The sequence below is a fragment of the Mastomys coucha genome, unplaced genomic scaffold, assembly GCF_008632895.1.
Source record: "Mastomys coucha isolate ucsf_1 unplaced genomic scaffold, UCSF_Mcou_1 pScaffold8, whole genome shotgun sequence".
Taxonomy (NCBI): Eukaryota; Metazoa; Chordata; class Mammalia; order Rodentia; family Muridae; genus Mastomys; species Mastomys coucha.
This window is the reverse complement of record NW_022196914.1, coordinates 19,110,843-19,133,021: the sequence shown is the minus strand read 5'-3', so window position 1 is coordinate 19,133,021 and position 22,179 is coordinate 19,110,843. Positions and strand designations below refer to the sequence as shown.

General features: G+C 32.4%; 1 protein-coding gene across 21 annotated transcripts in view; it reads right to left on the bottom strand.

Annotated features, from left to right (window-relative positions):
* The window catches only part of Cdh18 (cadherin 18), a 904,392-nt gene that overhangs the window by 30,438 nt on the left and 851,775 nt on the right, over positions 1-22,179 (bottom strand). For all 21 annotated transcript variants that reach the window (XM_031359900.1, XM_031359898.1, XM_031359903.1 and 18 more), the window contains one exon: positions 7,416-7,537. In XM_031359900.1, the coding sequence (XP_031215760.1) occupies positions 7,416-7,537 (122 nt within the window). The remainder of the gene's footprint in view (positions 1-7,415; positions 7,538-22,179) is intronic.

Here is a 22,179-nt window from a genome sequence, read left to right as displayed (position 1 = left end):
ACAAATCTTTCATTTTTAATTCTACTCTCCCTGAAATATTTTATAACATTATGACATACATGCAAATTGCTCCTTAATTCAGAATTTTTGAAGTATTGTTAAAGAACAATTTATCTAGACCAACTCAGAACTTTATCTTAAGTTCATAGGGAGTATAATAATTTTTCTACTCATTTTAAAACAAACTTATAAAAAACATAGTTTAATTCTTTTTAAATCTTCTTACAAACCTGAGGTTCTATTAGGTAATTCTGGGGTAATTAGTTGTATTGTGTATTCTGTTGGTTTATTTGATTTTATATTTTTTAAAGCACCCTTTCCACTTTTGTGAAGGCAAATTCAGAGACTTCATTAACTGCAACTGTTTGCTTGAAACAACTTGTAGCGTCATCTATGGGGCAAATGACAGTTGAATATGACATCATGCTTCTAAGTATCCTTTGAGTCTCATACTCTAGCAACTATGATGGTCAAAGTGCAAGCATATTTAAATTTTTATTAACTTAATTTTATCTTCATGCTTCCCTGTCCCTTGTATTTATTACTTCTCATTTTTATTAATTCTCCTATGTATGCTTTACTCTATCAAATATTTATTAAAATATGCGAATAGTCCTTGTTAGATATCTTTGAAAATATAAATACAGCACAAGACTAGACAATGGACACAATAAAGTTTTCAAGGTAATTTTATTTGCTGTGTTACAGACACTTTCTGTTTCCGTGACTGTAAGGCGCAATCTCTAACAACTTTGGTTTGATTCTCATTATTTCCTAGTTTCACATAAATAAAGTCATAAAACCCAAGACTGATTAATGCACAATATATTTGGTAATTCAGGTTGATGTGACAGACAGAAAGACACAAAGATGGTCCACCTTTTAAAAGTGAAGTGAAGTAGGAATCAGCTTGATATTTGCTAATTACAAGTCAATACACTCTGAGAAAATCTGACAATATCTAAAAATAAATGTTACTGGTTTTAAAAATTTATAGAGCATAGTGTATTGATATGAGAGTAGATTATTAGGAAAAAACTAATGTAACAATTTCTATTAATATAAATTTTCTACTTGGAAACTCATTTTTTTCTTTGTTCACACTGGTGACAAGACTTTGAATCTGGCCCTTGGTGAGATGCTTGCTTATCACAGTCTCCTTCTACAGTCTAGTACTGAGCAACACGATTGAGCAACATGACAGCCTGCTGTCTTGGCATTTTGTCTAGCATACTAGCCTCAGCACTCACATTAAAGCTGAAGTGCTGAGAGGCAATATGTTGTTTAAAGTAATCAGTGGTTTTATTCTATTGTCAAATCCTATATGAGATCACATACGTTTGTTTTATATTAATATGAACTCTTGTGGGTTAAATGGATTGAATTATAAATCTGTAAGAAAACATGTTACGCTTTTCATACAAAGTTATACAACTGATAAAAGATTATGTGGTGTGACAGAGCCTGTGTTAAAGTAATAAAATGATTATATTTTGAGATAAAGTCTTTTATATGGACTAGCTCATCCTGAATTTCTACCCTTTGATGTAAGATGACCTGGAACTTCTGATCCTCCCGTGTCCTCCCCGGTGGTGAAGAGATCACAGGTTTTTGACATCATACCTAATTAATGCTGACCTGTAGATAGAACTCAGGATCCCATTGATGCTAGACAAGCACTCTACCAAGAGACCTACATTCTTAGCTAAAAAATAACTTTTAATGTCATCTAACTCTGAGTTTACCTTTAATGAATAGTGAAAAGGCCACAGCATATTTAATGTGAGTAAAATAAAACTTTCATGTTTAGGCAAATATAATTTCTTATGGATTCACTGTAGTTTAGGAATCATCTCTAAATTTCATACATATCTGACTTTCTGTTTAATAGGTTTTTCAATAAAATTATATACAATATTTTTTCAGAAGTATAAGACATATTAACTTGGAGTACTTCTGTGCTGCAATTTGTAACAATGTTTATTTTGACCTAACTTCTGCTATTGTACATGTTTAAAACTTCAAAAGGTACCATCTCTACCATAGCAATATACTGATATGTTTAGGTCCTCAAAACGTCAATAGTATTGTATTCAACCTTATAAACAAGTTATAGATGTAGCTGTTATTTCCCCACAAGGGAACCATAAACAAAGTTCATTAAATTTATTACAGAACTCACCGCTTAAATATTTTTGTATTTTAACTCAGAGACAACATTTGTGAAATTCCATCAGAAATCCTACTAGCATGAGTTCCAGAATGCAACAGAAGAAACAGAAGGATCTAGAAGTGTTTATTCTGCTAGGGGACAGTCACAGAGTTCACAATGGTCAGTGATAGCTTGGTTAAATAGGTTAGGAATTATATTTAAAGATAATTTTTTCCCAGAATATTGAATTCACTTGAGTATCAGATTTGAAAACATGTTATACATCAAAAAACAATGTTAAATTCTCGGGAAAGAGATGCAGCTGGAGACAATCACATTAGAAGAATAAAGTTTGTATCCAAAAGTCAAATACTACATGTGTTTTCTCATTTTGAGTTTGACATTATTAAAATTACTTTAAAGGTAGATTTATTAGTTAGAAATTTGATTTTTGTCATATCCCTCCTTCACCCAACTCTTCATGAGTTCCAGGTTTTAAAAAGATGCAAGAAAGTAAATAGTGTAAGGTTAATAGTCAAATGGAAGCCACCTAGGCATATTAAAGGAACTTAAGGGTAACAAGAAAAAGAAACGGAGTAGTAGCAGCATGTGGAGCATTAACTAAAGCATATTTGATACTAGTATGAAATCGGCCTTATGAAAGTAAATAAGTAAGATAAAATAAAATACAAGACACAACATCATTACAAAAACCTAACAGACTATCAGTCCCATAACTGGAGAGATGTCACGAAGGTATTGATGAAGTGAACCTCTACAGAAACAGTCAGGGAACAGTGGAGAAAGTCTGAGTCAGAAATCCAGCAATGATCAATTTTGCTAGGCAAATTCACATGAGTTGATGAAGTAATAACAACTCGGCAACATTTCTTCACACTTCCAAGCAGCATATAGTTTTGACTATGAACAACCACATATGTGCAGAACTACTAAGAGAAAACATACTATATTTCTGAAATTTTAAATGATGTCACAACCTAAAAAGTCAGTTATTTATATAATTAAAATATATACATGTACATAATAGTTTGGAGTGGTGGCACATGACAATTTTTAGCCCACCCACTGCTATACAGTAAGACCCTGTTTCAAATGTAAAACAAAACATATATATATACATATACATATATATACATATAATATATTTTTATATATTATCAATAGTGTATATAGTTAGGTAGGTATAGAATCTTATAACATACAGTAATATATGTAAATATATTTAAATTAAAAATTAAATTAAAAAATTAAAAAATAAACACATTATATATACTAGCATAATGTAATCCATAAGTCTACATAATATATAAATATACAAATATATATGTATATGCACATATTTTTGATATATAAATATAGGTAAACTGTACATAAATACAAATTAAATTATATGTAATATATTGCTAATTATAATTAGCCTTAAAGTATTTGATATATTCCCTTATGAAGTGAATTATAAAGCAATAGAAGGTTTCTGTCTACTTCTATTACATATTGGAGTATACTACAAATGAGTAAATAAAGTTTTACTGTGATACATATCTGAGTCTTAGAGATTTCTATTTCTAAGGAATATTTGATAATGATAAGGGTCCCTTCTCTGGGTATCTTTGCTTTTAACATTCAGTCTTTCTGTTTTAATTGTAGCCGATGGAGAGTTTTTAATCGACAGTGTATTTAGCAGATTTATAAAGTTGTTTTATAATTTATATTTACATACAACCTTTTGGCGTATATTCTCAGAATATATTGATTATGCTCCCCTTCATTAAATGCTTTGGCTTTTCCTACTTGAGTGATATGATTTTTTCCAAGTTAGTTTACTATTTATCCTTTATTTTGTTTATTAGTATACCATTTTTGACTCCTCAATCTGTATTCAGAAAGGAGACTAGCTCTATGTAGAACAATGAACATTAATATCAAATGCTTTCTGCTGATGTTTTTAAAGGATGAGCGATGATGTAATGTTTTTCAATTCTTCTGCTGTCATTCCCTTTGAGAACAGTGATGTGGATAATCAATCCATTGAGGTAAAAAAAAAAAAAAATAGAGTAGTAGGTGTTCCTGGGCTACCTTTAAAAAAAATCAAACAAAGCAAAGCAAAACAAACAAAAAAAAAAACACCAAAAAAAAAATCTTAAAAAAATTCAAAGTCTTATATAAAAGGATTTTTATTTACTACTAGCATTCCATACAAGTATTGATTATTTGATCAGTATTTGATCAAAATATTGATTATTTCTTCTTTAATATTCTAGATATTATAGTTTATTATTTTTTATTTTTCTTATCATGATCTTCTCTCTCTATGGGCATTTTTGTTGTTGTTTCAAGGGAGAAGGCTTAGCTCCATTTCCTTTATTATTATTCATAAGTACATTTTTCATTTCTAAGTCATATAAATTTATTCATTCTTTCCTGTTGCAGCAAAAATGAATACTTATCCTATCTTTTATTGTTTTATTTTTTTGTATAATACATATCTGAAATTATTTTTTTCATTTAATTTGTAATAGTTTCTACATATTTTATATGATATATGTGCATTCCCATTCTAATTTAATATTCTCATTAGTTTTTAGTATTATTTTTATGAGGAATAAGAACATTCAATAATATGTGCCAGATGGTATTTTTGGAACCTAATATTTAAATTCATCAGGAATTTTATTATGGGATAATAATGAGAACTATATTTTTCTAATATTTAATTTTTTTAGTTTTCTCAGTAGTAAAACTTTAGTGAACATTTTGCGAATAGTTGAAAACATGTTTTAATATGACACGACAGTGGTGTATTGCCCATTATATAAAGCATGGCAATCATGATGCTTTATTTTCAATATCATTGTTAAATTTGTTTGGGAGTATAGTATCCATTCCTGAGATATATCCCATGACTTCCATGTGATCTGTTTATTTCTGTTTATAATTTTGTATATATTTCTTCTCAATTTTAAAACAATGTATATCTAAATGTAACACTGAGTTCTACTTTGTGTACAAATTTTATAGTAATAATAAAATATGCCTCTGTAGATCAAATATTTCATTTGATAAAGTTTATTTTTCTGTGATTGTATATATATGCACATATATACATAATTATCTATGTTTTGAGTGTTTATTATTTTCCATAATTATATTAAGGTGGGTTTACACATCTGTTGTACAACAGCTCATTCACTTATTTCAATGGAATGTCTTAGGCCACAAAACTCTGTACACACTGAGCCTAAAACAGATGCCAACATTGCATACTCTATTGCTAATAACTTAGTTGGCTTTATACATATGCTGTCTACCTCATATTTTTAGAATAACATAGTTATTTTTTTAATTTTACTTTAAACAATTTTGTTTTTTATTTGTAATAAGAAATTGCATTGTATGTGATTTTCTTGGATTCACTACTGCAAAGGTGTTATGGAATATATAATTTATGTCTGTTTTCATCAGATTGTTGACTTTGACATTACCTTTTTATTCTTAGTTTTATATTTTTCTCATGAAAGATCAGCTCACAGTATTATTCTTCCTCTGATTGTATACATTACTACATCCATCTTTAACTGAGGATCATCTGTAGTTATACAAATTTACACTGAATATTTCAAGCATGTTTTTTCTCTTTCCCTTAGAAGTGAGATCTTAGATAACAATGTTACCAAACACATTTTAGAATTGATAAAGACCTGACCTAGAACATTTGTATCATCTTAAATCTATTACATAATGCTACCATATTTGGGTATTGGTCACAATAGCACTGTTGCTACCTCAGTTTTTAGCCTCCAGCAAATATTAATATGTTTTCTGGATCTATATTTCAGTGAGCCTAAAACTTGTCTGCTTTAGACTAAACATATATCTATATATCCGCCCCTCCATATTAAAAATTACATAAAGGGTGCTTAAGTTCAGGAAATACTATTGATCTTCCCTTATATCCACATGACAGAACAAGTATCATTTCTTTATGTGTCAAAAATTTTAATTAAATTTGAGTGATAAACTCATTTTGATGGACCCATGTAGCACTAAGTTTGTTTGACGCAAGACTTTGACGCATTCTCCCTTCCTGGATTTACCTGTAGGTGACAATTGTTAGGTCAAGCTCAAAGAAAGCATATTATTCTTTAATCATTTCTCTTTAATTGTGAATAACACCTATATCTGTAGCTACCAGCTAAATCTGTTGAAAGCACTTATGTGCCTCAGTTGATTACATTGTGAGACAAACTGTGTTGCTATAGGCAGAAGTTCATTTCACCCAGTGGATAGAGTAAGCAATTGGATTTGTAGAGAAGTTAGGTATCCTATCTCATAATCTTGGGACTTAGTACATACGAAACACCTGGAATTCTCCATTGTAATGCTAATGTGAAATTGAGGCAACAAGCAGTTCTGTGAGACTCAATGGATTTTCACGCCTTGTCTGAGAACAAGAAGGTTATTGTTCTGACAGTCTTAATGGTCTCTAAGAAGACCCAAGTAGACCTAAGACCCTAGTTTGCTTGAGTCACAGCAATCAAGGTAATTCCTGCTCTTCCCTTTGGCTGTTAGTTATATCTATGTTGCCATAGTGCATATAAGGTGAATGCTCACTCCCAACCTGTTTGCCTTGGCAACTCCAGATATCTTTCACTTGTATCTCTTCTAATGGAGGCCACAGTTTATTCAGCCTCTGTCTCTGTCTGTCTTTTACTTACTCTCCCCATCCTATATATTGCATAGAGGTTTTTCACAGTATAAACTCTCTCTCTCTCTCTCTCTCTCTCTCTCTTTCTGTCACACACACACACCACACAAAACCATGTATTCACATTTCAAAACCAGTATCTCGTCATAAGTGTCACTTCTTTAGAGTCCCAAAATAATATGATCTGAACTCTCCTCCCAAATATTGTCTATAAGCTTCCTCAGACCAAGAGAGGACATTGTTTACTTCTCACTGAACATAGGACTGTACTTAGACCATTTCAAGACAATTTTATTGGCATGATGAATGAATCATACCTAAATGAGCTCACTGTTCTGAATTACATTGTGATTTTAGGAAAATTCATTTTGTAGGATGCTCAAAAGATGTCTATTTGTACTTAAAACCTTATAAAATTATTGCCACTGAACATAAAAATGACACTGAGGGATTTGGGGGATAATAGCTAACAATAATAGAAGTAAAGCTGCTTATTTTTCTTCCATTCAGACAGTAGGAAGAAAAGAATTAACTTACCTGACCAGGCTTAGAATTCTCACAGACAACAATATCATATTCCCTGGCAAGTTCGGGTGGATTGTCATTGACATCCAGAACTCTAATACCCACGGAGACATGGCTCAGCAAATCAGGATTGTCTGCAAAACACACAGGGATGTATTTAGTATTTCAACACACACTTTAGAGACTTGGCTTACAATAAATCTCCTTAATGCTGTGGCTTGCCTCTAGCTCTGAGTGCAGTAGCAGGACTGTTGGAAAAAGACAACTTTATGAACGTTGTCCCTGTTAGAACTCATTAACTTACAGAAAAATGAAAAATGAACACCAGAGCTTGACATGAATACCAAAATGATATTTTTCATATCAAGGAAATTACATGTTATTCAGGAACTGGAGTGGGAGAAAGCTACCAAAACTCTGTAAGCTTTCAGAGCTTAAGAGATGAGCAATTGGTTCCAGTAATACCCCAAGAACACAACGATTGCTAACAAACAAAAAATAAAAATCCACAAACAAACAGAAAACAATCTGTTAAATGTTCAAGATCTAAAGCTTAAGTAAGTTCAAAGAAAATAGTAGGGAGTTGTTTGTTGTGGTTATTGCTATTATAGGGGACTCTGTAAGACATATTATTAATTTAAAAAAAAATGTAGCATGGAATTTTCATGTAACAAATATATTTAAAAACATTCAATTTTATAGAATGTGTTTTAAACGTAGTCTTTACATTTTTTAAAAAGTTCACCAAACCCATGATGGAAGATAATAGAAAAGTATTTATTTGCTTTTTTTCTCTTTTTCATTTCAAAGCTAAAGTTTCAGAAATCTTTGTGGAAAAGTAAAACCTCATTGTCTTTAGCTGTCTTGTTCATGGTCTATCTGTATTTTTCATTTTCTGGTTGCTACTATGTATTTATGAGTCCAAGAAAATTATACATTAAGAATTTACTTGTTAAAGCATATAAACTTAGGGAAATCTGTAGATACATACCATTCAACAGCACAAAACAAAACAAAACAAAAACAAAACAAATAAGAACTACCCATATTTTACAAATTAAGTGGTTGAATGCTTATGAAGAAGACATTAGTAATTCTGAAAATTCCAAAGCCAAGTCTCAGTGTCCAATGTCCAACCTTTTTACATTATCACTTGATAAGCCATTTTCAAAGTCCATGCTCAAGAAAAACAATGCCATACTACAAAGTAACCATGTTATATCTGTATTAGGTGTTCAGTAGGTTCATAGTGCTATATTGGCTTGCATTTACAGGTCTCCATGGCCACAAGCAGCTCCCAAGCTAAGGATGGGACACATCTACAAGGAAATGAACAACTTATATATAAGTATATCATGAACCAAATATATTTTAGGAAAATTTTCAGAATGAGAAAATATTTGACATGCTGTTATCTATAATTAATGAAACAAGTACATTTACTCATGTATATTCTACAAAATATTATTTCTAGGAAATGTGTCCAATCTTCTATCATTTAAAAAAAACTGATTTTATAAATACAAGTTCTAATGACAGAATTATATATTAGTACGTTAAATAAAATAATAGATAAATACTTCCCTAATTTATTGAAAATAAATTTGTGGTAAAAATAAATATGTTCACACACATATATAATACATTTACATATACACACTCAAACACACCCAGACATACACACACACACACACACACACACACACACACACACACACACACACACATATAAAATGAGAGCTGTGTAAATAGCAACAAAGAAATATTGGAAGCAAGGGAAAGAAGTAGAGAAATGAAGAGGTAAGGGACAGTGTTTGACTTAAGTTTCTATTGCTAAGATAAAAATTATGACCAGAAACAACTCTTAGAGGAGTAAGTTTATTTTGCTTTCACTTTCATAGCCCAGTCCAAAATCAATGGAAGTCAGGGGAAGAACTGAAGATGGGAACTGAATCAGAGGGCATGGATGGGTGCTGCTGTTGCCTAGCTTTTTCCTGTTGCTTGCTCAGTCTTCTTTCTTGTACATTCTTCTGGAATGTACAACCCAGAGCACATTCCCCATGCTGGTACAGTCACAGTTGGCTGAGACCTTCCAAATCAGCCAAGATAAGGACCTATAGATTTGCTTACACACCAATCGCATGGGAGTATTTTTGTTGTTGTTATGATTTCTCTTTCTTTGTTTCATGTTGACAAATGAGTAACCAGAAACAGTGATGAATATTTTCAAATAAATAGAAGATTTTTCAAGGTAGAAAATTAATTAAAGAACACATTTAACCACTCAACATGGAAACAGAAAACAAGAAATAAATGCATTCTTGTGACATTCTAGTGGCAAACTAAATTGAAAAACATTTAACATAAAATATTCTTAATGATGAAAATTAATAAAACCAATTAACCAGAGATAAAGGAACTGAAGAGTAAGTCTAATAAAGTACTTGGGAGCTCTAAATTCAGAAGGTTTTATTGAATTTTATTGAAGAACAAAAAACACAATTAATATCATTATTATGTCTGTGCTTAAGCATAGAAAAATAACATAAGCAAAACTTCCCATATCCCTGTGTGGATTCACTATAATTAAATAAAAACCCCTTAAAGGGTCTTATAAAACTGCTATTTAATTCTAAAATTCATAAACGCAAAGGCTATTCAGACTTGTAAGGGAAAAATAAAAGAGACTTGATGTATGATTTATTGAATCTTTTGTATCATACTAAAAGTAGGTTTTATGGCAGTGTTCAGGACACAGTCAAAGAGAAACAGAAAACAGAGCACAGGGTAACTGAGGACCCTGACCATTTCTGTAGGAAATCTCGTGGAGGGGGAAATGTCCATCAAGAAAAGAGTTTATTCTACTTGGTATCCATATAATAATGAGTAAAAGGTGTTAACGCTGATATGTATTACAATGAGAAATTAGAATTATTTATGCTGACCAGTTTTACACTGAACCTTAATACATCTTTTGAGGGACATGAATGTGTAGCCTCAAAGTACACATAAATTTTGAAAAGAATATTAACATGAATATATCATTAAGGTGAAAGTTTAACCAGGAATATAATAGTCATAAATGTAACAGTGACAAGCTTGAAGTCTGGGGATTGTATCACCATATCACCTCTTCACTTATGTAGCAAAAGACCTGTTTTCAAAATCCTCCTGTGGGAGAGGCATTTGCACTACAGAGAGGAACAAAATACCAGAACAACACAAAAAAGGATTTAAAAATTAAAAATAATTTAAATTGGAAGTATAATAATAAATAAATTGGAAATATATAAAGAAATTGGAAATATAAATCAGAATTGGAAAAATCCAATATCATTGAATGACTGGAGATTTATCTGCATTCTGTGCAGACTACATTGACATATAATTGTACTGTTGTCAAACCTTATGTAAAAATAAGGTTGGCCCACATATAATTTTTTGGTTCTGCATTTTTGTAACATCTAACAATTTTTATGGATTTATGCAGAGTTCATTTCTTTTATACATATACCACTAGAACAACTAATGACAATTTCAAAAGAAAACAATAGGATTCAAACAAGAGATGAATGAAGTCAATAAGTACAATGTGTTTATTTCACATGTGTCAAAGTGTCAATAAGTACTGTGTTTATAGGGAATAAAAATGAATAGCAACATATTCATTATGTGCAAACCAATGTAAAGGTAAATCCTAGACTGAATTATTTTCTCAGAAATGTCAGAAGCGTATATCTCCATATAAAAATTATGTAATACAGGAAAGCTCAAATAATAAAAAGTTAAGTGTCAGGGGAAAGCCTAAAATATACATACACACACACATACACACACACTCACACACACACACACACACACACACACACACACATATAAAATATACATATGAATATTATAGGTCAATACACTTAGTAGTAACACTACTGTTTGCTTAAAAAAATTAAAGGTACATTGTGTATGAGAATATCTTTTTGTGGATGTATGTGAGTGTGTGCATGTTCATACATATGTGTTTTTCATGCGCGAAAATGTATTTGTGGAGGTCAGAGAACACTTAGAGCGATCAGTTCTCTCCTTCTGCCATGTGGGACTGCATCTTTACTGGATAAACTTTCAGGCAGGTCCTGTCTAAATTAATTCTTAAATGAAGATATTTATTTAAACTATATTTGTCATTATTATATGTAATGTCTTTTATGTAGATTTTGAGATCACACTAAATTTATTAGAATATAAAACATACTAAAAGCAATAGAGCTAATAGTTTTCTACAATCCATTCATTACCATTCTCCCTTCACCTTCCAAGAACACTCCAGACATGTGCCTGACCTCTTTCATATACTAAATTCTGACAATCAGGTACAGTGAAGTTACATACTTTGTTTGAAGCAGATTTGAAATGTTGCTCTATGCTGTATTATTTTATTCATATTTTAAAATTCATATTTTAATTATTCTTTTAATGTGTTAAAGTGCTTTATCATCAGGGATATTTAAATACTAATTCAAGCATTCTACAATGGTGGGAAATTTGCAAATTTGCTATTTTAGGCTTTAATTAAGTTTTTTATAAAATGCAATTGGGTCATCATGCAAATATTATAGCCATGACCATGGGACAAAGCAGAATGGACAGGTTATTCATGTCAATGGAGAAATTAGAAAAGTATGTAATGCTGCAAATTCTGTGGTTGATCCTATAATATGCACTCATTATATGCAAATGAGTCACACCATCAGAGTCACCGTTGCTCACATACATATCTTCTTAGGATCATACTATATAGTTGGTTCAGAAGTAGACCAGAATAGCCTTGATTTCACAGACATACCTGTCACTACTTCTAAAGTTCTTGTGTTAATGTTTTATGCTGCCTTTGGTGGCTTATAGTATAAACTTTAGCTGTTTAATAAAAAGTTTACATTTTTAGTTTAAAAAAAGATAATATTGCCTATGCAAAAATAAATTCAATAAAGGAATACTTTAAAAATAACAGTCATATTTCTCTAATTTCGGTAAATGCAATGAGCAGAAACATGGGTTTATACTTGGCAGTTCAAGGTTAAAAGTTCTTTGATTTATTTTGTTTTTTGAGACAATCTCAAATAATTTAGGCTGGCCTCTGGTATGTAGCAAAAGTTTACTGTGAATTTCTGATAACCCTGCTACCACCTGTTGATTGTTAATATTATAGTGTGTTTTGTTGTCCTGGAGACTCAAACACAGGAATCTGAATGTGATGGGAAGTTCCTCCTTGATCGAATTTCCCAGCTTCCAGGTGCAGATTGTTGAATTTTCTTGCAGCAGAGGTAGTCTGGAGCTCAAGGTGTAGTCATACTGATCTGCTATGTCTTGTGCTTTTGGTGGTATGTTTTTCTTACTCTCCTAAGTGTTGGAATAATGATAATGGGCATGAGCCAGCATGTTGGGCCCAAATGATTCCATTGTAGACCCTATAATCAGTTTAGGTTGATGCTAGAATATTTTTGAAATACTACAATAAGTTTTAAAAGTCTTTTCCAAGTAGTCACTGTTTATTAACTGACTCATTACAAAAATACCATGGTGAATTACTTAGTTTACCCTTTCAACAAGACTCCTTTCTGGTCTTCTCGGTTGCCAGGACCTTCACCTTCTTCAAAGAGAGCTGCCATTTTCTTCATCCCACATGAAGAAAAGATAAATTCAACAGCCTCCAGAGACTTGATCTCATTTGTAACAATATGGAAGTTATGAATCTGATCCTTCAAGCAGATGACATCATCCTTACCAAGAGATTGAGCAATCAAGAAATGATGTGTCCTGGCAGTTTCTATCCTATTAATTTTGCCATAGCACTGCTTGGACTTCAGGTTGGGGAATGTCTATGCAGCATTTGCTACTGTAGTCCTCAGCGAAACTACTGCAGATTCATTGAGCTTAGCAAAGATTCCACTGGATTGCTGGCATAGGCAGGGAAGTCAATACTTTGCAGATCATTGGGCTTAAACCAATGTTACCTTGTTTTTCTTATGAAAAATGCCAATTTGACTTCTGCAGGACCACAGAAATGTACAGCTTTTGTTTCCTTCCCAACACTTGAATTTCAATTGATTCCCAGTGATATTGTTTAGCTTTTCATGAGATTTCTCATTGCATTTAGAAACCTATTTGGACAAACTGTTTCAAGTGTTTTACCTTCAACTCTGTAAAATTCATTCAATTTTCTTATATGATCCAGACAGAGCAGGAACATTCTTTTGCTTCTCTGGATGACCCTATAATTCCAGTGGATAAGAGGAACTACAATAAAAATTTTTTTGATTATTAAAAAATATTTTCCAAATGTTCCCTTTAACGCATCATAAAAAATTCATTGGGCAGGCATAATACTCAAATATCATTTTCTCTGTCATCATATTTGCTTGTTTGGAAATGAAGATAGTTTGGGTGTTTTTAATTGTACATTTTAAAATTAATGTTACAAAAATCATATAATATCACTGCAAAAATTGTGATGTGATGATTAGTACATGATTCAAATTATCTATAGTATTTTATTTCCACTTTCTGCCCCATGCTGTGTGTGTGTGTGTGTGTGTGTGTGTGTGTGTGTGTGTGTGTGTGCATTTGTGTGTTGGAGAATGAAAGCATATGGATGCCATGAGCACTCCTGAAAGTCAAAGGACATTTTTTGTGAGTCAGTTCTCTCCTTCTCTCTTGTATTTGGAATTTGAACTCGGTTCTCAGGCCTTTTGGCAAACTTTTCACATGCTGAGCCAGTCCTGTATTTATATTAGACTTGTTTTATTCATGAATTTATCTTTGTTTTTAGGAAAGGCCATGTTATGTATATTCGCTCCTATTTTTTTGCTCACATTCACCTTATTTGATCTTGTTTTTATATCAAGTAATACAATATTATTTTAAATAAGGTATTAGTACAGATAATATGATTTTCTTATATTTGAAAATTCCTCAAGTTTTGTTTTATAACAGACAAAATGATTTATAATAAATTATTGAATGAACATTAAGTGATTGAAAATTAAACTATCAAAAAATATTTCACAAAATATATGTTGTTTACAAGTGCATAAGAGGGGAAAGTAGAATTAAATCTTTTAAAATATTCTTCATGAATTTTCTAGTTTTTATCCAGTGAGGATAATTTTTATTTATTTGTTTCATAGTCATTCTCCAAGTTCCTGGCTGAAATGAGTTACTTAAAAGGAACCCATTTTATTGAAGACATGAATTTGTCCAATTTATACACAAATCCAACAATTCCCTGTAGGTCTTCAGTGTAACTGCTTGACAGTAACATCAGTCAGAGGCTTCAAATTTAAGTTGAGCCTTTGATCTTAGAGAAATGAACACTGTCTTTGTTCTGTAAATCATAAATCATTTCTTATTTGAAATTAGAAACTGTAGCTCTTCACAATGATTATAAAATAAATTAGAAACCATCCTTTAACCATGCAAAAGTGATTCAATCCAGTTAGATCAAGAAAACCTAGCTGAAATGTGTTCCCTGATATTTTTAATATTTCTGAATTCTACCATTTATTTAATGCAATACTATTCTTATTCAAAACAACTGTGAACAGCTTTTTAGCTTAGCTTTCATCTTTGTAGAATATATAAATTCATGACATGATCAATTCTTACACTGTCATTTCAATTTGGATTTATAATTATATTTCTGTACATCCTAAAACTTCACCAACAATGGAAGTATTTATTTCTAAAAAGAAACCCAAATACATCAATAGTAGGAGAAATAAAAAAAAAAATCTCTTCTCTCTATTTCTGGTTTTCTCATGAAACAATGTAAATACAATAGCTTTTTTTTGTTTTGTTTTGTTTTTTTAGTTTTTCAAGACAGGGTTTCTTTGTCCTGGCTGTCCTGGTACTCACTCTGTAGACCAGACTGGCCTCAAATTCAGAAATCTACCTGCCTCTGCCTCCCAAGTGCTGGGATTAAAGGTGTGCACTACCATCACCTGGCTACCATTTTCTTATAACATCATGAATAACAGAAAATTGTTCAGTTAATTTCAAATATGAAAATCATAAAAAATGTTTTAGGAAACAATGCTTAAAATAATTTCAAATTAAGTATTTCTAGTATTTATCAGTATGATCATTTCCCAATAACCAATTTCTCCATAAACTTACAAAGGCTTATATTTTAAAATGCATTTAAATTGCTTTAGGCCTGTGCTAGAATGTTTATACAAAGGCCACATATTGAGTCATTCTAGAAGCCTAAAAGCAACTTAAGTGAAGGAACAGGTTGAAAAACATTTAAAGATTTCTAAATATAGCAATATTTCTGCTTTGTATGAAATTCTCTGAGATTTTATAATTGCCTTACCTTCTTTTCACTTGTATCACTTTTAAAAAAATCCAAATTTCATTATTCATCTTAAGAAAACTTTGAACTTACACTGCACACTACATGAATCTACAGACCTTGATTCCATGTGTGTGTGCATCTTACTATTGTGTAGTATTTAAATTAATACTCCAAGTACAATAGATTATCTAGTTCAGAAGTACAAGTCATGAAAACAATTTTCTGTTTCAGGGGAAAAGAACAAGTGTGAATCTCTTACTGTGCATCATAAATTATCCTGAAAGTAAGCAAACTCTGAATATACTACTCTGGTATATCAGACAGTTGATGATAGAAAAGAAATCTATGTTTCTTGAGAGAAAAGGACATATTGAGTTATAACTTAGCAAAATGATGCTGGTTGTTTAACACTTAAATGAGTTAATTCCAAAGAACCCATGATAAATTTAACAATCTATTTTTTTTTATTTTATATAAGCATGCCTTTGTGTGTGTGTGTCTGTGTGAATGTATAGGCCATGAGTAGGAACGTAATTTCAGTAGGTAGAATTTGCGTCAGATCTCATAGGGTTCCCTTAAAAAAGTGGTTGTTTGCAGCCAAATTGGCTGTTCAGAACTGAACCCTGATTCTCTGATATAACAAAAAGTTTTTCCTACTGCTAAGCCATCTCTCTAGATCATAACCTGTGGTGAAAATTTTTAACTCGCTTGATCTATACAACATCACATCACAAAACAGTTGAGGACAGACCAATTACTGTGGATAACTTAAGAGTTCAAGCTGTCCGCTGTGACCTACCACAGCAAGAACAGAAATCAAAGTAGATTTTCTTCTCGTAAACATATTACTTTTATCGTATCTTGGTAAAAGACATGAGAACTAAATCACTGTACATTTTAGCTGATCTATACTTGTTCACACGTGCATCTACTCATACAGGTGTTTCAATAAAGCAAATATATAAAAATATCATTTTAATTTAAACAGAAAAATATACCATAGAAAGAACTGAAAGGAAATTCTGCCCTGGAAAAAATGTGTGCACCCAAATGATTGTCAAAATGAGTTGTCATGATAGAAGCGCTAAGTATACTAGTTATCTTAGTTGGACTAATGAAAATGGATTGTAGAATTGCCAGTCCCAAAACTTAAAATAATCTGTAGCATAATCCAGTGGTTGGAAATATGATTAGTGTTATTGTAAGTTAGCTACCAATTAGTATCATGATAAATATTTGAGAGGATAGTTTATATGATATGATCATGATATTACATCTACAGTTTATATTCATATCCCTAAATGTCCATAAATGAACACAATTAATTTGTGTGATTTGTGGATAAGTCAAAATCAAACTAGGGAGCTCTTAAGCCTAGCTTGAACCCCCCCCCAACACACACACACAGAGCATATATCAAGGGACAACTGTTAAGGTTTCTATTACTTAGTCACATATAATTTTTATCTTTATTTATTGAAATAAAGTCTATGTACTTTATATATTACAAATCATTTTCTTCCTAGTAAGACTTTAAATTGCCTTAATAGAATAGGCATGAATAATATTTAAATTTACAGAGTCTAGAGTAATATTGTTTGCACGCAAATCTTGCTTCCGGTCATTACAAGGTTTTGGAATTTGGAAAAGATATATAACAAAGCTATGATACATTTCTCAAGAAATTGTTACAGTATGGATCACCAAAGAATGTTAACATAATGCTTGGCACATAGTAAGATAATAAATGTATGTGTATATAAACACATTCAGTAGGTCTTTCTTATGAACTTTAAGTTTCTGTTTATTTGGTGTTTTAGAAGTGTCAAAGATTGAAATAAATGACAAATAGGCAATAAGTAGAGAGGATCAATGTTAGACGGTAAGTGTCTCTGGCTTCTATGACTGGCACAATGAATTTGGAAGTGATTTCAAATGGGTATGAATTTTTAAATCATAGAAATGTAGAAACATCTGCCCATTTCATTACATGCCACTATCCTGTGATGGAAGAAACTTTAGAAAAGTAAAACCAAATCAATGTGCTTTCTTATTTAAGAACACATAGTAGTCACTCTCCTAATTAATGCAAGGATTTTTATAGAAAAAATTGTAAAAGAGTAAGTATACAATACATAGTTCTTGTGAATTGCTTCAACTATAAAATTATATCCCCATTTGAGTTTTACTTTTCATTATACATGTATGTACATGTATATGTGTATGTGTATGTATATGTATATGTATACACACATATATGTATGAAAATTCATGAGCTATCCAAGAGCCTTTAGAGTTTTTTATAACAAGAGAGAATTGTTTCAAGCAGAGAGTTGTTTCTAGAAGAAAACTATCCTGAAAAGACTAGAAACCCAAGATCTATCTAAAGAGAGCTGTCTATAGATTTATAGATTTATAGCTATAGCTGTCTATAGCTGTCTAGGGAGACATTTGAATCAGAACACAGGCCATCAGCTTGGACCCATGATTTTGTTTTGAGTCCTTTGTTCAACACTCACAAGCACCCCTTCCTCAGAATAACTCTCCAAGCCAACTTTGGCAGTTTGGCTTGTCTTTGGTAGTTGGTTGCATATCTGAACTAATGTAAAATTATTAACACTTCAAATAAAAATGAGTAAATATATAGCTATTCTTTTCAATTTGCAAACTTGTTTTACCTTCTTCTAGAGTATGTCACAGTCAATAAGCTATCAACTTCATTAACTTATTAGCTCAATATAAAAATTAAAATTTAATATACATTATAATTGGTCAACAAATAAAGATGAAAATATGGAACTTGATAGTCTGTAGTTAGTAGGTTAAGCACCATATAAATAACTACAAGCATCCCTACAAGAGTCCCTACAATTATGGACACATGCTAAATATTAGATAAGATTTTAAAGGCAGAAAATCTGAATTATCCTAGAAAATATCTCAAAGCAGCATGATTACCTACAAAAACAAGAAGTGCTTTTTCTTTCTGGGATGTGAATGAGAATGCATGTCCTCCAGTATGTAATGATACTGTAATGATACTCATGTTATTGTGCATGCATAAAGTATAGAAATTAAAGTTATTGACTATAAGGCAACAAAACTCAAGGCAATAAACAACATAAAAATGTCACAAACTGAAGAATCATTAAAAATGAGGAAATAGATCAGATCCAACAAAATTTCAAACCATTTTCCTAAGTGCTTTGTAAATTAATAGATGTCTTCTCAATCTAGAGAAAACTGATTCAATTTTTAATAAATCAAAATATTCTAAGGAGTTTTGTTAAATACTTCCAAGGTGTTATGAACTCTTCTACCCCAAAACTTATATTATTATAAAATGCTTTCTTCCATGTGTAAGTAAAACTTTATCATCATCTCCACTGAATTTCAAATTACTAAGAATACACTAATGGATGTGAAATATGTGAGAGAAGATTTGTAGGAAAATTCAACTGAGCAGACAGAAAGACATAGTCCTGAATGTCAGGTGGTACAGTCCTGTGGCCTGGAGTTCACAACTGAATAAAAAGTCATAGCCAAGATCTATCCAGCTATTTCCTACACGGCCTTGAATCTGAACTACTCACTAAAACTGATCTTGTTTTAGTCATTTAACAAGATGTGTGAATAATATTCCTAATATTTTAAGTTCTTATTTGGAGTATAAATTTTGCCTGTCACTCCTCAGCATAGACATTGACATATATATACATGCACAGATTTCCAGATAAGTGTTTGATTTCTCTTGTCTATTGGTGAAAGCAATTCCAATTTCATTGCTGATATTCCCATTGTGTGCCAAGGGAAGAAACTGTGCCAATTAGGATCTCTGTGAGTGCTAAGTAAAATTGATAATATGAACACATTTGTGGAAGACAGATGACATATATCAAAATATCATAGTGACAGTAACAAAATGATATGTAGAAGCTCTGGGAACTTGAAACCGTTCATTCTCTGCTAATAGATTTTTGAATTATTATATGCACCTGCTTAAAAATAATTTCAGATTAACAGCAACTGGGACTACCTTCATAACTCCTAAATTTAATTTGTACCACCTGAAATTACTAGTTGAGCAGTTGAATTAAATTTAAAACTTGAGTCCTTGGTCTTTAAACATATTTGCATGAGAAGAAAAGACACAATAAATCCAGAACATATAAAAATGGCTTTTCATAGGGAAAGAGAAAGCCAGAAGGAAAAGGAAAAAGAAAAAAGAAAAAGAAAGAGGGAGAAATTGGGGGAAGGAGAGGTGTGCATAATCTTGTGAGCCACACATTCCATAGAGGAAAAAATTAGGAAGAGAGAATATTCTTATATTTAACAACATTATGCTAATCAAGATACTTGTATCAATAATTTTAATAAGTATTTCTAAGTAAGCTGTTCAGCTAAATTAAATTAGAGGTGGTTCTTATGAGCAAAATGGTAACAATATAGTAGAAACCAAAGTACTTGGTTGCTTGTAATGTGATATTATTTGCCTATCCTTAACCCTTACAGAAAATTAGTCTAGAGAAGAAGCTGAACATTTTTCTAATAAGCTGAGAATTTTCTAGATATTATTAACTTTGAATAGTTCTAAAGATAAATAACTCTAAAGCCCAACAGAAAACTAAAATATGAAAATAGTAATAATTATAAAAACATGGCATAATTGGAAGCTATGAATAAACCCATAGTGCATATATTTCAAAAAAACTCAGTTATACTGCTGCTCCTGGGCATATACCCAAAAAAATGCTTCACCAAACCATAAGGACATGTGCTCCACTAAGTCTATAGCAGTTTTATTTGTAATAGACAGAAACTGGAAAAAACCCAGATGTCCCTTTACCAAAGAATGGATACAGAAGTTATTAAAAAAGGAGGACATCATAAATCTTGTAGACAAACAGATCCTGAATGAGGTAACCCAGTGTTGCCTTCCACACTCAGTTCAGCCTCCTGACTGTGGCGGTTTTAGCCCGATGCGGTCACCTGGGGAATTAAGAGGAAAGACCTGCAGACTATCAGCTGAAAGAACTATCAGACTATCTCTGAAAGAAGTTGCCAGAGAAATTCACACTGGGATACAACTACAACCTGCAACAATTCCTACTGCCTGGGGAAATCCTCAGACATCCAAGCCACTGGTGACCTTTGCTCGGGACTCCCTCCTGACTCCCTCTTGACTCTTTCCTGACTCCTCCCACAATGTTTATGTTATGCATATATTTTATTTTTAGAGACTTTGGTTTCAGTCCTTACCTGCCTATATAAGCTCGAAATAGCCCCAAGTAAATAGATGCTTTGATAGACCTTTACTTGGCGTCTGCCACTTTGTTCTCCACCTTTTCATTTTGCAGGTCCTGCCTAACTTCCGGCTGAAGCGAACACAGACCCAAGTGGGACTGCAGGCCGGTTTCACTCAACCCAGGCCTAAAAGGGTATGCATAGTATGTACTCACTGATAAGTAGATATTAGCAATACAGAATACCCAAGATTGCCAAGGACCAGTCTTGGCTTGGAAAGCAATTCTGAGAGAAGGGGTGTCTGGGAGCGGGGGTGGGGGTGGGGGAAAAGAATGACTCAAAGTCAAACCCTGGGTCCAAGCTGACAACCTGTGCTGTGATTGATACACCGTTTCCAGTTTGCTTCTCTCTATGTTCTGCTGTCTCTCTTTCAAGCTATCTGTCTATATTCTACTTGCTTGTTATTCTAAGAGATCTCTCTGCCCATGTCCTGGTTGCTTGTTATTCTTGAGAGGACTGAAACAGACTGACTCCATGACAGGCTTCAAAGTGGTAGGTCAGGAGATTCGGCCTAAATTTCTGTTTCCCAGACCTGGGCAAGTACTGGCAAGTCAGTAACTGGAAAACCCCTCAGGCCTCTGGCAGCCAATCAGAAACTGACCTACCATCAGAAGCTGCTCCTCCACCTGGCCTCAGGCACCAACAATAAGTCAGCAACAGTTTCCAGGCTTAGCCAGCAACATTGTCAAGGCCCTTCACCCCCAGAAATGGTTCTGGAATGTCCCTAGAGATCGGCTCTAGCCAACCAATGAAGATAAATGTCACCTACCCATCCCTGGAATTCACCAAATGTGCTTTAAATTGGGCCTGTGAGTTTCTACCAGGCATCAACATTGTGGTAAATGGGATACCCCAGCATGCTCTTTGCTTTTGCATACTGTTGGAGTCTGGGGTATCATTCTTCAGTGAATCTTGGACCTTTACATTCTAAGATCTCTCTGACATCTCTGTTCATGCCTTGCTTGCTTGGTATTGTAAGAGTTCTTTCTCTCCTCATCCTGCTTGCTTAAGTCAGTTCTCCAATCAGTTCTCGATTTTTATCCTAAAAAATTCCTGGATAGCTCTTCTAAGGAACCCAAGTCCCCTCTTTATTTTACATGTCAATTAAGTCATTTACTCCAGGTT